The following is a 15,080-nucleotide window of genomic DNA, read 5'->3' on the forward strand; positions in this document are numbered from 1 at the left end:
AAGTGGCAGAGATGGGACTCAGACCTCGACATCCTGGCTCCTCATCCCATGTTCTTAACTTCTGTGTCTGCTTCTTCCAATGACTTCCCTGCTTAGACTTGGAAAAAAGCCCAAGTCCTCATTTTGGCCAGCCAAGCCTGACATGGTCTTCCACCATTACTTCGATGATCTCACTTTCTACTAACTTCTCCTTGGCTCACTCAGCCACACTGGCCTCCTCATTGTTCCTCACACACCCCAGCTTCTTCCCATATTAGGGACTTTCACTCTGGCTGGTCCTTCCGCCAGAGACACTTCCCCCTAGAACACGACATGACTCACTCCCTCACTGGTCTTTTCTCAAATGTCACTTTTTCAATTAGGATGCCCCTGATCCCCTTATTGAACATCTTTCTAATATATCTAGACAGTCTCCTAAGCACTTAACTTGTATTTTACTTCATTAAACCCTCACAACAGCACTGGGCTGATGGAACTCTTACTCCATCTTACAGAGGAGGGAAAGAGGCACAAAGATATTAAATAGCACACAGAAGGTCACATAGCTGGTAAGTGATGAAGTCAAGATTCTAGCCTAGAGTCTCTGGCTCTAGATTCTGTGATTGTACACACACACACACAAATTAATATGCGAAATTTGGTGACTTGGGTGATGAGAAAGTAAGAACAAAAATCAGTTTTTTCAGAAGCTTATAGCCAGAGTGAGAAGATGATTAGTGTATCAGGCTAAAGGAGGCGGCGAGTTTAGATGATCAGGGTCCAGAGCCATGTTCCTCAGAGTGTCATCCAAGGATCCTCCATCAGAATCTCCTGGGGGTGCTCAGAAAAGTACAGATTCCCAGGCTCGGCTCCAGACCATCTTTCACAGAGCCTTTGGGGCCAGGAGCCCAAGAATTTGTATGAATATGAACTCCTAGGTGATTTTGAAATACATTACAGTTTTCAAACCACTATCTTGGAAGATACAAGATACAAGATACTTGTACACAAGCATCACAAGCCTAATATAGTGTTTCCATAACAACAAAATTTGCAAAAGGTACTATCTCTGTAAAACTTTGCAGCTCAGGGCAGGGACCTTTGACTAGTTTGTTCATTGGTGGATTCCAAGTGGTTGACCCATAGCATGCCAGCAGTAAATAGTTGTTGAATGTGTGAATTTTGGTGTGGTCCAGAGGGAACTTTCAAGATGCACAATAACTTTGTATGAGCATATTTTACTCTGAGTGGTCCAAGATTTCCATCAGACTTCTCACAAAAATTCAGTTTTATCAGTTTTATCATTATTTCCTTAGAAGTGTGAACAGAAAGGAAAGTATACTATCTTTTGGGATCATTGATCTAAGTGTGACTTGAGGCTCTGACATGTAGCAGCTATGTGACGTAAACAAGAGAGTCAATCTTTCTGAACCCTTGCTCTCTTCATCAATAAATTCATCCTCACCTCATTTAACATCTGAAAAGATATCGTACAAATTAAAAGGATCTTTGAAAAAATAAGGCATTGTTATTAGGTGAATTACTTATTATTTTTTATTTCTCAGTTACTTTGAAATACAATTCTTTTTGCAAACCTCTAGCCACAAAATGTCATAGTCTAATAAGTAAAATTAGAAAAAAATGACTGTTTTAATGACTGAGATGGCAGGAGAAAAAACCATAGTTATAGAATGTATTTATGTTATTAACAAGAGTTAAACTGGGAAAACAAAGGTCTCAAATCTTTTCAAATTTCATTTGTGAAAACTTATGGGAGTAACGAGTATGAAATTATTCATACTTTGTGTTTCCTCTTAGAGATAATCATAACCCAGTAGTTCAAGTACAGTGTTACCTTTTGAAAATCAAATGTTGATTTGTTGATGAAGTTGGCATAGAACGTTATAGCTTAGTATTCTGTCACTCAGAGGCACAGCCCAAGCCAAATGAATTTCACTTAAAAACTTTTAGTGTAACAGGTATTTTTCATTCATTATTTACAACATCCTTGATATCTGAACACTGAACTCTAAGAGAAAAAAGTCGATTGTACCGAAACCACCCAGACTTCAATGCTCCCCCAGTTTTGTAAACTTTAGCATGCTCCCTCCATCCGAAAATGGGATTTCAGTGACTAAGCAGATCTCCCCCTGAACCTAAAGAAAAGACTCTACCCTCTACTTAATCTTGCTGATCAAACAGATACACAAAGGAGTAACACTGCCTATTATAATTAAAGCACGGCAAAACGTAACCTGACAAGGGGCAAGAAACAACTTTCTAATTAAAACACCATGCGTTCCACAAAATTCTCAAAAACTTTTTCTGATTTTATGCCTAAGTTAAGCATCTGGGAAAGGCATTTCCGTTGCAGTCAGAAATAAAAGCCCAAATACCCTGAAGTTAGAGCTGTGACTACCAACATCTACAAAACTTGACTGGTTACATGATATATAAATATATCTGATATAAAAATATCTGTTTGGGGCTCTTTCAAATTAGTTATAAAATAAAATCCACTTAATTAAACCAAACTACAAATTTTTTTTTCCTGCACAAAAGTTAATAACAGCATATAAAATGTTAGGCAGAAGAGAATTTCTAACAGACCGATAAACTACACATTTTTGTGACAGATCTAAGAAAAAGAAAATTAGCTCTTTGAATGATAGAAATAGTTTTGAGATTTTCCCTAAACAGTAAAGCACAGGCAGTACACTCTAGGTCACACATTTCTTTATCTGAAGCTAAACACCCAAAACCCTAAATTGCAACCTCATTTCTATAATAACAGTTCAATCAACTGAGGCTGCTTTGCCACAGACACCATACCATTATGAGGAGGGTTCTGGGTCTACTCATTTCATCGTCACTTTCCAGAGGCAAAATTTCGTGGGATGGTTCCTCCTGGCGTCGTCTGCAAATGTGTGGACAGCTCCTCTGGACCACAGAACGAAAAGCCTGAAGCAGAACAATGCTGGCAGTGCAGCCCATCGCTGCATCCTGGAGCCTACAAAATAACTTCTATGTTGATGCTATGTTTGAAAAACAGTGGCTCCTTGTCCCCGAAAACAGCCTACATTGCAGCTGCAGCCAGCTCACTCTCCAATCACTTCCTTGAGCTCTGATCATCTGATCACCGCCAAATAGCTGGGATGCAGAGATGGGAAAGATTAGATCCACTGAAAGTGAACACACTCAGGAATATCAGAGCATTTTTCCCAGAGAGTATTTCTCAATTCATTTCGAGAGCATGTTTCCAGTTCATTATAATGATTTTCTTCAATTCTAGTTTCAGAGGTCTGAATAAATACATCTTTCTCACTCAGACATTCAAATAAATCACTCTTTTTCAAACTAAACAACTGAAAATCTGACTTCACACTGATATGTTTTTCCAAGGCAAATGAGTGTCAAATGAAAATGACTGGGGTTTTTTAAAATTGCTTTTTGTTTTTAAATGTAAACGCTTCTGGAAGGAAATTTTCCTAGACCCTTCCTTAAGTGATGGGGGTCTTACTTTCCGTAGCTCATAAATTCCAGAAATGAAATTGGCTCATCGGAATCGTGAAGTCCACTAAATCAAGACAATTTATCAAAAGTATGCACGCGTTAACTAAATCCATGTGAGCAACGCCAGCATTCCCCCTGCGATTTCCTTTCAATAGTAGGGTTGTTCTGTTCCCACACACGCAGTTCTGCAGCCGAATACATTTTTATATTTACATAGGCGGCTTGCAGGGCTGAAAATATCTCTCACTGAGGTCACTCTGAGAGCTCCGCCAAGCTGACCTCTCAGAAAAAGCAGCTGTAAAGCTTTTTCACATCCTATCAATAAGAACTCAAGGCTTCGAGAAGGACTTTGAGGTCTTTGGTAGTTACGAGTCTAGTATTCCCCGACTCCTGCGAGACTAGTCACTTAGCAGGGAACCAAAGAGATGCTTAGAAATCACGTGACCTGCTTGGACTAGCTTCAAGATCTAATGGTATACTGTAAGAGAATAGGACAACAGGGGATGCTTGCACTAAAAATAGCTCATGGAAAATGGATTTTGCTTACAAATGAGGAAAGTATGAAATCCCCAATAGGATTTTCAATGTCGGCATCTTTCTGTCAAGCTAATCCTTCCAGCGTAACTCTTGGAGATTCAAAGCAAAAATGTTTCCTTTGGTTTCTGGGCTCCTCAGGGCAGACGGTGCTGCAGGAAGTTTGGAGAAGGTTTGTTTTGCTATAAGGTGTGGCCACTCCGGCCCCAGTAAAGCTGCTTTCACATAAGCATCCAGCATAATGCTCAATTAGGCATTAATTGCTCAGTAATCTGTCACAACACAGCATTATTTAATTGGTATGTTTTCCAGAGAAGTAAAACATTTTTATTTTCTTTTAAGAGGTACTGGCTGCCAGGAGTTTTCCATCTCTCTCTGTTTTGAGCAAACATATCTCAGTACTGCTGGAAAAAGAAGAAAAAAATGCTAATAGTGCTGGCAAGTCCTCTAACTCCCTCGGGACCTTTGTCAGAGTGCCCGGGTGCTAATCTAAACCATTTTCACTCCAAACAACCAGGGCATTTACGGAAGAGAGGCTACAATTTAGCCTGTCTGGCTTGTGTATAGAATATCTATATAAATGGTGTTGACCAGAGACAAAGGGAAGAGTGGGCTTCGATGGTTATGAACGTGTCTTTTCAAGCGTGATTGCTCCTCTGGGCTCCCAGTATGTCAATGCCCACCCCTGCCACCCACTCTCATACCCCATGACAAAGAACTCTCCAATCTTTCCTGGAGGGTCTAGTCATCTGCTCATAACCAAATAGCTTGAACACACAAGGTGCTGACTGGGGGTGCTTAAACATTCACCAGCTCTGGTGGTAACGGAAGACGGAGGCAGATCCCTCTGTCATACACCACGGGCTTGGCAGGGAAGAGGCGGTTCGCATCCCAGATTCCTTTCTAGCCACCTCTCTCTAAATCTGGCTAACCTCTGGGGTGGCTTTTGGAGTCAGATGTTTTGGCAGATGCCAAAGTCTTTGGGGGAAACAAATGAGATGCTTTCTAGCTCTGAGAGTCCTGTTTTCATCGATCCCTCTTTGCCTCTGAGGAATTCCTCCCTATTATTGCTGGACTGCTGTGGGACTCTCAATATTCTCTCTCTCTTTCTCTTTCAACTTCCATCATCAAGGAGAGGGAACCTCCAGGAAATAGTTTCGTGGGAATTCAATACACACCACGATTACCCAATGGACAAGAGACTGAAAGGATGGAAACCAGGGAATAACAGTTGGACATAGAGTCCAACATTTTCTTATGAAAAATTTCAAACCTGCAGCAAAGTTGCAAGAAAGGGCTTGGGTTCTTGGCTCTAAGTTTTAAACAGTAAATTAAGCTGGGAGTGTGGTAGGGTGGGTGAGGGGATAGAAATCCCCCCAAAGAGACAAGACCCTTCTATCCCCTTATATTTAGTATACATGTTGATTCACAGGAAGTATTAAAAAATGAAGAACGAACTCTTCACAGGTGTCTGCTATTTTCATTTGAAGTATTAGTAAAATGAATCATTAATTCAGCCTTCAAGCATCAAATGTGCATGGCCTTCCCAATCGACAACTTTTCAAGACTCTCCCTTGCTCTTGTCTGCCTCCTTCTGCTAGCTGGGTCTCATTTCACAATTCACTAAGATATGTATTAAATGTAAAATTCAGAATTTTTAACTTATTCTTGTAGATGAAGAAGCAATGTCACCAACATTGGTAAGAGTAAATTTGCCAAGAAGGAGCGGGAACTCGATTCCATTCTGGGTTATTAAATGTGTACATATATTTACGTATGTTATTTCATACATATATGTTCATTCACGTACACTGAAAATCTTTCTTGTTTCAAAGCAGAGGTGGCATCTCGTGCAGATATGAAGTAGCCTTGGCATAGAGAGGACATAGAAGGAAGGATGGAAGGAGAGACTATTAAATTAAAGTGTACCTGGGAGAAAGTTAAATGTAGGATGAAAAAGTAAGAAGTTTTGGAGAGTAAAAGAGGAAGGAAGAGTAAAAAAGGGAGAAGCAACAGACATGAGAATATCTCCAAAATATCCCTGAAAACCGTAGCACCCGTTATCCACAGTTTTGCTTTCTGCGGTTTCAGTCACCCACAATCAATTGCGATCTGAAAATACGAAATGAAAAATTCCAGAAATAAACAATCCATAATTTTTAAATTGCATGCTGTTCTGAGTAGCTGATGAAATCTCGCACCATCCCGCTCCATCCTGCCCAGGACGTGAATCATCCCTTTGTCCAGCATATCCACACTGTGTCTGCCACCTGCCAGTTAGTCACCCAGTAGCAGTCTCCATTACCAGATCGACTACTGCGGTATCACAGTGCTTGTGTTCAGGTCACCCTTACCGTACTTAGCAAGGGCCCCAAGACAAAAGGAGTGATGCTGGCAATTCAGATATGCTAAAGAGAAGCTGTAAAGTGTTTGCTTTAAGTGAAAAGGCAGAAGTTCTTATAAAAAGAAATAAATCGTATGCTGAGGTTGCTAAGATTTACAGTAAGAACAACTCCTCTATTTGTGAAATTGTGAAGAAGGAAAAAGAAATTCATGCTCTTTGGCTGTCACATCTCAAATATGTATGTCTAAGAAAAGACACAGTACATACAGGGTTTGGTCCGATCCGCCGGTTCAGGCATCCACTGAGGGTCTTGGAACGTATTCCCTGTGGATAAGAGGGGACTACTGAACGAGGAGCACTCTTGCTCCTGTGTCAGTGGACTGCTGAGCTGCTCATCCCTTTTCAATGTCTTGACAAAGGAATTTAGTCTTCAGAGCTGTTTTCTAAAATGTTTTGGACTAAGAATTATTTCGTTCTAGATGTTGATTTTTCCACCGTTGGAATAACGCATCCAAAGATCTTTTTACAAGGAGGAAGGGAAATCCATATTTAATTTAAATAAATAATGCCTGTTGAAAGTGTTGGACTTTCCCAGCTTTGTTAAATTATGCAAGAGCTAAATGTCTAAATGTATCTTGAGATGTGGAGTGTGTTGAATTGGACTGGTTTGGGTGCGATGGAGATGAAGCCCATGTTCTCCCACCTGAAAGACTTATCCATATGCCCCCAGGCCTGAGTCTGCTCACGCAGAGTGACAGACCTACTTGGAGGGAGCGAGGTTTTCTGCCAACTTCATATGTCAAGTACACTGAGAGCTAATGAGGATAACAAATATGTTATCTTGTGAAAACAAATATGAGTTCAGATGAAAATACTTTCACTGAGAAATGAAGTGTAACAAGACCAGCCTGACACCGTTGAGCTTCTCTCGCTATTTAAGATGCTATGAGTTGCTGGTTACTATTTCAAGAAGCTAATAGGGCCACGATTAGAACTTACGTACAAAGAGAAATGAATGGTTGCGATTTTGAGAGGAGAAGACCTTGCCTGGGAAAACCATATTCCAACAATGAAGTTGCAAGCGTACTGTCACCTCCCCAGAGAATGGTCCTCTCCCCCGACTCCAGGTTAAATGAACCCCACCTTTTCCCCTGCATCCCAAACACAGAGGTCTGGGAGCCACTAGGGACCTTGTTTCCCATGGTACCTGCATGTCCCAGGTAGAACACGGTTCCCACCATACTTGGAGTCCCAGACTTCTAGTTCAAGAGGGGGGATGAAGTACATTTCCTCCCCTCCTTCCCAAAGTCCAAGTGAAATTACAACACAGAGCGTAAAAGGGAATATATTGATTACAACAGTGGGAAGGGGGGCTCTTTCTGCGGATGCGAGTTTTCTGAAAGTTTTTCTGAAAGATGAAAAATGACTATGATCACATTGGTCAAGAACCAAAAATGAAGGATGCGGAACAACTTCCACAGCAGGAAGACGACACGGAAAGAGCAGCCACTGTTCCCCACAGAGCCCAGGGCTCTAAGCCTGAGGAAGGTAGGCACTGGATGTCAGAAAGTAATTAATCTGCCTTCCCAGCCATCCCCAGCACAGACAGAACACTTAAGCACCTCATAACAGCTCTCTGAAGAAGGGCAAATGCTTCCAGGATACCCAGCATAGGTGTCAGCCCCTCAGAGAAACGCCCTCATTATTCTGGCATTGGCTGGGAGAGGCGGGGCCTGCCTGCCTGGCTCACACCCTCTGAAATGAAGACTGAAATTGGTGCACCTGTCAACCTACGCGCTCGTCGGTCAGCTGTCAGTCTGGGGAATGAGGAAGGGGGCTCAAATTTTCGTCTTCTCCCTCTTCCCAGAGCCAGAAGGCAGCGCTCTGACTACCAAAACTAAGTAGATCTCTCCTTATATTTGGGTTAATTTATAGAGAAACTGATAGTGTATGTCCTGAGCAACACGGTCCAAGTCTAACTAGATCCTCGTCCCACTGGCAGCCTGGTGGAAGTGGCAGCCGGGAGAGTGCAGCAGAAAGGTTCACAATGACCTGCAGAGTCAGACAGACTCCTGCTGCAGTCAAGGCTCTGCCAAGTCTGAGCTGTGTGTTCTTGAGCAAGATGCTTAACCTCTCTGAGCCTAGACAGTATCCACTGCAAAATGGAGATAATCCTTTACACTTGTCAGGATATTGACGGCGGGGAGCGTAACAGAAAAGACCAACATAGAGCCAGGCCCAGAATAATCTTTCAGTGGACAAGTGATGCTGCCTCTGCTAATTGTCATTATGGAGGCTTGGTCTCCTCCTCTCAGCCTCCAGGCTCAGCTTGAACATGACACTGCCCCGGAGAAGCCTCCTCTGACAGGTGGCTCCTCACAGCTCTGAACCTGATGTTCTCACCGTGCCCTGTGGGTTTCCTTCCGAACACAAAAGCTGAAATTACACTCACGTGGATTAAATTTGTAGGTTATGTCTTCGCCTCTCTCAGTAAGAGCTGGGATTGCGCTTACGTGGTTCACTGTACGCCCTGTGCCCACCACACAATAGATGCTCAGTGAATAATAATAATGATGATAATGATACTCATAATAAAGCAAGCCCTTCCATAGCACTTGCTATGTGCCGGGCACAGTTCTAACTGATGTTTATACATGGTGATTCATTCACATCTCACTCTATGAAGTAGTGCTCTGATCACCCCCATTTTCCAGATGAGAAAACTGAAGCACAGAGAGGTTAAGCAACTTGCTCCATAGACTCCGAGCTAGTAAGTGGCAGAGCTGGAATTTGGATTTTGCCAGTCTAACTCCAGGGTCTGAGCTTCTAACCAATCCTGCATGTCAAATCTGTGCCCAGTAAACTGTATCTTCCAGAGGTGGATTTATACCAGAAAAATATTTGGCACGTGGCAGGGTATAGCGAGGCAACCCCGGAAAAGCCCCTTTGAGAGATAGTATGTCCCTCGTTGGAAAATCTGTGATGTCTCCCTGGATAACAGTTTCAGAAAGCAGCTAGCTATCTTAGCAGATTGTTTTAGGGTGAAAATTTAAATTGCATTTTGATGGGAATTAAACATTTTTCAACGTAATGAATTTGATAATGAGAATTTTTGAAAAATGTATTGTGCTTCCTGTATGAAGCGTTCACTGGCAGCAGTGACTCAACTATCCAAATTGCCTGTAAAAGCATATAGCTGGAATATGGAAACATGATTGGCTCCCTTCTACCTCCTTAATACAACAACTGCCCCTACACGATATAAGAGATGGGTAACACCGAAATGCCCCCAGAGAAGAGACTACTTTGGGTCCAACAAGAATGAGGCCATCACCCAGGTTACCCATTTTGAGCCCATCCATGCTCAGTCCATGGCTGAGCTACTCATGGCTGTCCAGGCTCAGAGTGGAAGGCGGCTACCACTCATTCTCAAATTTGTGGGAGGCTGACAGCCTGGACACATTGCTGCTGCACAGGGAATCAGCCACCTGCCTTTCTGGGCCAGCGTGACAATTTGGGGACGACCATCAAGCTGGTGCGAGTACAACTAGCTCACAGTCGTTGTCGCACCCTCCTTCACCACCGGTGGTATTCTATGCAGAATGGTGTGATGGGAAGAACCTGGAGACCAAGGCAGAGGGCAGACACCTCCATCCGCTTATTTAAGCCATAACACAGGCTTTACACGGGAACCCCATGAATCGTGGAATGAATAAATCAATCAGGAGGTAATAAAAAATCAACTCCTCCTCCGCCTCCTCCTCATCATTGTCATGCTCAAGCTGTTAATCCCACCGGGGCTCCTTTGTAAATTTTCCAGAGGCTAAGCAATTGTCCTCAAATGAAAGTGACCCCAAAGGAGGAGCACCCCCATAGATTAAAGGCAACTGGAGATTTAGCCCCAAGCTGAGTAAAACCAGGTCACGGATTTGGCCATTTTCCAGGGCAGGGATTAGCAAGAATCTTTCTCCTTGTCTATTTCCAGATGGGTAAGTCCCCTCAGGTATCTAACTCAATTAAGCGGTTGGGAGGGAGTTAATCAGTACTTTCTGAGCTAAAAGGAGGAAAACACAACCCAGCAAAGTGCTTCTCCGTGTCGCCCAGCTGCCCTTTATCAACTCGCATCCTTGCCTCGCCTGGTCTACTTCTGCTCATGAACTTGGGCCTTGTGTTGATTTTGATAGTAACGCATGACCTCTTTTTTCCACATCTGGGACTTGTGGAGTTCTCTTCTTTCCGATTTCTCTTCATTTTCACTTAATTGTAGTGCCCTCTCTTTACGGGGCATCCTTCTCTCCTGCTGACATTTATTGAGTCTTACAATTAATCACTTTGGAAACAAGCACACTGTTCTTTCATTATAAAAACCCACGTGCTGTTGCCAAGCCCTTCTTTATCTTCATTCTCCCACCTTTGGCACCGGGGAAGCTCAAAAGCAGATTACTCTTTTGTTGGTATGTTTAGATGCATCAGAAAATGATCCTTCATTGCTCTCTGAGGCAGCTTCCTCAGCAGCAGCTTGCTGCAGAGGGCACGGATAACTTAAATGTTCCATTAATATCAGACCTTACATTTCCCAGGCTTCTACGTTGAGTGAATTCTTCTCATGTCAGAGTAAGTCTTATTCTTAATAGAAGGTAGTATAGTGTAGCAGTTAGGCAAATGCTCAGGAAGCAGACTGCCAAATTTACATCCCTGTTGAGCCACTTACTACCTTTGTGACTCTGAGCAACATTTTTAAGCCTCAGTTTCCTAATCTGCTCAGTGGATGAGTACTCATGAGAATCTACTGTCCATATCAGTGCTTGGCACAGTACAAGACACATGGTAAGTATTTAATACATATTAGCTAGTTATTACGAGAAAAGAGAAGATCTAAGGACTTTCAGACATTGCTTGCTTTTGTCCTGCCCCCTCCACAAGTGGTGTTTTTTTAAAATCTCCTGACTCTTCCTTGCTGAGGGACACACAATGTTCCCTGGGTGATGGAGGAATGGGGGTGTTGGGACGCCTCCTCTGTGCTTTGAAGTTAGCTCCCATGGTAACGTGAGACAAGTTCCATAACCCCTTCCCAGTCCTTTTCCATGAGTAAACAAATTTGAAATAATATAATAATACCCCACTTATCCAGAGGTCACATTTTGAAACCTCAACTATTGTGCTCACAGCCAAGTCCTGGGAAGCAACAGAAACAACTTCTGCAGAGCCCGAAAGAGACAGTGCCCGATTCATTAATCTGTGAATGTGATGGGAGCAGCTTGGAGAAGGGGTCTTCCAGCCACCTTATGCGGGATTCTAAAGAGCCTGCTGAACTAAGCTTGCACTGGCCTTGGACCAGAAGCAAGATAATTCTGACCTGCTCTTGTCCAGTGGGAATAGGGAGTAGCTGATTAGAACTGGAAGGATGTCCCTGCTGAAGGCAGGAGTTTTGACAGCTGTCTAACATCTTCAAAGGGTTGTGGTGGTCCCAGCCATTCAAGCAGCCCACCAAGACTCAGCTACCAGACGGGATTGGGGGCTGTGTGCCTGGGGCAGGAACGAGGGTTCATTATTCTAGCCTGGTGTCTGGGAAGTGAATCAGAGCAACGAACATGAACTTTGGAGTTAAAGAGACTCCAAAGTTTGAATTCTCTGAGCCTTACTTTCCTCAATTGTATAATGGAACTAAGAGGACCTCTTCTGCAGAGTTATTATAACAAAAGATGCTATGTATAAAATGTTGGCACAAATGGTAGATTTTATCATTCTTTTACCACTATTGTTAATACAATCGTCACGTTTGTTATCATTGTTCTTCTAAGAAAGTGCCAAAGAGGCTAAGTAACAGCCCTGCAAGTCAAGGCTCAAAGCTAACACCATCACATGTAAACAGTAACTCAAAAGAGGGAGCCTTGGCGGCAGAATGAGATGGCAAGGTCAAGAGTGAGGTGAGGCAGGAGGTGTCATTGGCTCCTCTTCTCCAGCCTGTGAGTCCAGGGTACATGGCTGGGTCAGACTAACTTAAAGGTTGGAGCCCCCAACAAAAGGAAGGGATAGACATAGACAGTCTGACAAAAATAAAGGAAATCAGTGTTCACAGCATCTGGGACTAAGCCATGTTGGGGGCCATGAAGACCATAAAGGACATAAATTGCACAGTGTTCCTAGCCCAGTACAATAAAGAGAGGTCATAACAATGACACTGATGCATCAGGAAAAGTCAAATTACGTCCAGTGGCCATAGTTTCAGAAGGAAGAGAAACATGTGAAACAGTCTAGATAAATTTCCACCGATGACTGCTTTTAATTTTCCAAAGTCTGTGATTCAATAGAGTAAATTATGTTATCTTCAAAAGTTAGCGATGTAAAAATCATTCTCAGCTGAGGCTGGATAAACGAGCCATTAACTGTACTCTCAGTACTTGTTCTATTTTCTTTTCTATGTTCATTTTTTTCCCCTTTGAATTGTGGCAGGCATTAGCCACCCACATCCTAAACATTCCGAGTGAAATCTAGTTGAGCGTGATCACGAATTGCTTTCCAAACATGAAAATGGCAGTCTTTTAAGTCATTCACAAACATGCTTTCCAAATCAATTCGAAAGATGAAAAGGATGGTGTCAACCTGAGCAAATTTCAACTTTAGGTTCTTTGCCAGGGCTCGGGGGAGAAGCCCAACATATCATTTTAGAGTTGGTGTAATGCACACAGCTCAGGCTTTTGAAAGAAAATGAGGACAAGGCAAGGTTTAAACCCAGCAGCAGGAGGAGGGGCAGGGCCATGTTCAAAAGATTAACTTGATAAGATAATGTTCAGCTTCTCTTTAAACCCTAAACTGCAGGATGTGGATTCTTAAAAGTCTGTGTTCTTGCTAACTCCAGTTTCTGCTGCTAACAAATGAAGCCAGTGCACTTCTGCAAAAGGACTTGTGCAGCCTGCATTCCAGTGTGATGTGGTGGGAAAGGCAGTGGAGTGGGTTTGGGTTCTGACACTAACTATGACTTCGGACAAGTCTTGTCACCTCTTTCTCTCTGGATCTAAGTTTCCTTGTCCATAAAATTAGAGAGTTAGAACAGATGATCTCAGGTTCCTTCTAACCGCAAGATTCAGAGGAAAGATGAATAAGCGATGTCTGGGCTTCAGGATGGAGCTGGAGATAGGAAGAGTTGTTGCTGGTATATACCACATTCCTACTACCAATATTTTTAAAAGGGCTGCAGCAAACATAATAAGCAGTGTTGAACAAGAGGTAGAAGCACTCCAAAGAGGCAGGGGGAAGAGGAAAGAATTGGAAAGGAGGCAGTGGAAGGAGGTCCAGCCAAACCCATTTCCCTTTCTTGGAGACCAAGTCAATGCCAAGTCAGAAGCCAGAAGGACTTGACCCTACCTGCTCCCTGCCCTGATACAGCCCAACAGTCAGAATAATCTCCCCAGTGAGCCCTAATGTGTACACGGCAATGCCCCATGAAGCAGGAGAAGGTTGGTGAGATGGCAACAAGAAGACTCCCTTGGTCTTTCTTTGCAGGAATGATCATTTTGCTGTGTCACAGACCTGAGTTTGTCACTACCTAGATTTGTGACTCTCAGCAAATGACCTTTTGAGTTTTGTTTCCATTTCAAGGAGATAGGGATAATAATAGTATAATGCTACCTTATGATGAGGAGCAAATGAGATAATCCAAGTGACGCACTTACCACCGTGGCTGGGACATAGTAGGGACCCAATAAATAGATAAGCTCTGCTGTTTAAGAACTCAACCCAGGGGGGGTCCATAATTGACAGCTACACACCAGGTGAGTCAACTGTGCCTTTCTCTGCTGGGTGGCATTTGCAGTTATGCCAAAACAGAAAACCTCCTTTAGCAGGAGAAATCTCTGGGCTCCCAGCTTTTTAGAACAGAAGAATGCAAGATAGAATACAGGATGTTCATGTTTACCCTTTAGGCAAAGTATTGTTATCCTGTTTTCTATGCAAGAGCAGAAATGAGCAGAAGGAAGATTCACGTTTCATAATGAAAGGAAACCAAATTTTGGCTCTAGAAAGTCGGGCCTCCCTTCCCTTTGCCCTCTCTGATCTCCACCCAACGAGGACACAGGAGCCCTGGCGTGCACCAAGGGACAGACTACAAATACTCTGCCAAGCCTTGTGGCTATCTTCCCACCAGCCTAGACTACACATTCCTTATTGGAGCAGGAAGCAGGAAGCAGCCAGCTCAGGTAGCTGAGCTGCCAGAGGGCAAAGCTGTAATCCACATGAAGATTTTCTCCAGGGCTGCTGGACTATATGGGGCTGAGCTCTCAGCCACCACGCTGGTGTCGCTTCCACCTTGAAAAGCCCTTAAATTTGGCTGTGCACAAAATTTCCCTAATTAGACTGCATGTGCCCTTAGATCTTTAGAGATATACGTGTGATCAGGATATGATTCTATCACATTCCTCAATGGGAATGCAAAATATCTTAATGCAATCTAAATAAAGGTCTAATCCCCATTCAACAGGGAGTTGAAGAGAAGGAATTTCCTATGAACATACTTTGGCTTTTAAAGCACAGTCTATCACTACACATCTATGAATAAAGATACATTTCAGATCACTTCGTGACTCATTTACTATATAAAAGCTATTTTTAAAAGCATAGCCTATCAATTTATAGCACAACCACCTTTGCAGGAGCTAATGGTGACATAAGCTTGAGAATCGAGTTTAACCTTGTCATCAGAGGCGGTATACAC

The 15,080-nt window shown here is 42.9% G+C and overlaps 1 protein-coding gene across 16 annotated transcripts in view; it reads right to left on the reverse strand.

Moving 5' to 3' along the window:
• DOCK10 (dedicator of cytokinesis 10) overlaps positions 1-15,080 on the reverse strand; it is a 264,121-nt gene that overhangs the window by 206,978 nt on the left and 42,063 nt on the right. For 5 of the 16 annotated variants that reach the window (XM_070270531.1, XM_070270530.1, XM_070270536.1 and 2 more), the window contains exon 1: positions 2,812-3,093. The exons of 10 other annotated variants lie outside the window; for them this stretch is intronic. In XM_070270531.1, coding sequence (XP_070126632.1) covers positions 2,812-2,973 — 162 coding nt within the window. In that variant the 5' untranslated portion in view covers positions 2,974-3,093. Of the gene's footprint in view, positions 1-2,811; positions 3,094-15,080 lie in introns of those variants that run through there. One more of the 16 variants, XM_070270527.1, reaches the window with a different exon arrangement.

This window comes from Equus caballus, chromosome 6 (assembly GCF_041296265.1).
Source record: "Equus caballus isolate H_3958 breed thoroughbred chromosome 6, TB-T2T, whole genome shotgun sequence".
In the NCBI taxonomy this organism is placed as follows: domain Eukaryota; kingdom Metazoa; phylum Chordata; class Mammalia; order Perissodactyla; family Equidae; genus Equus; species Equus caballus.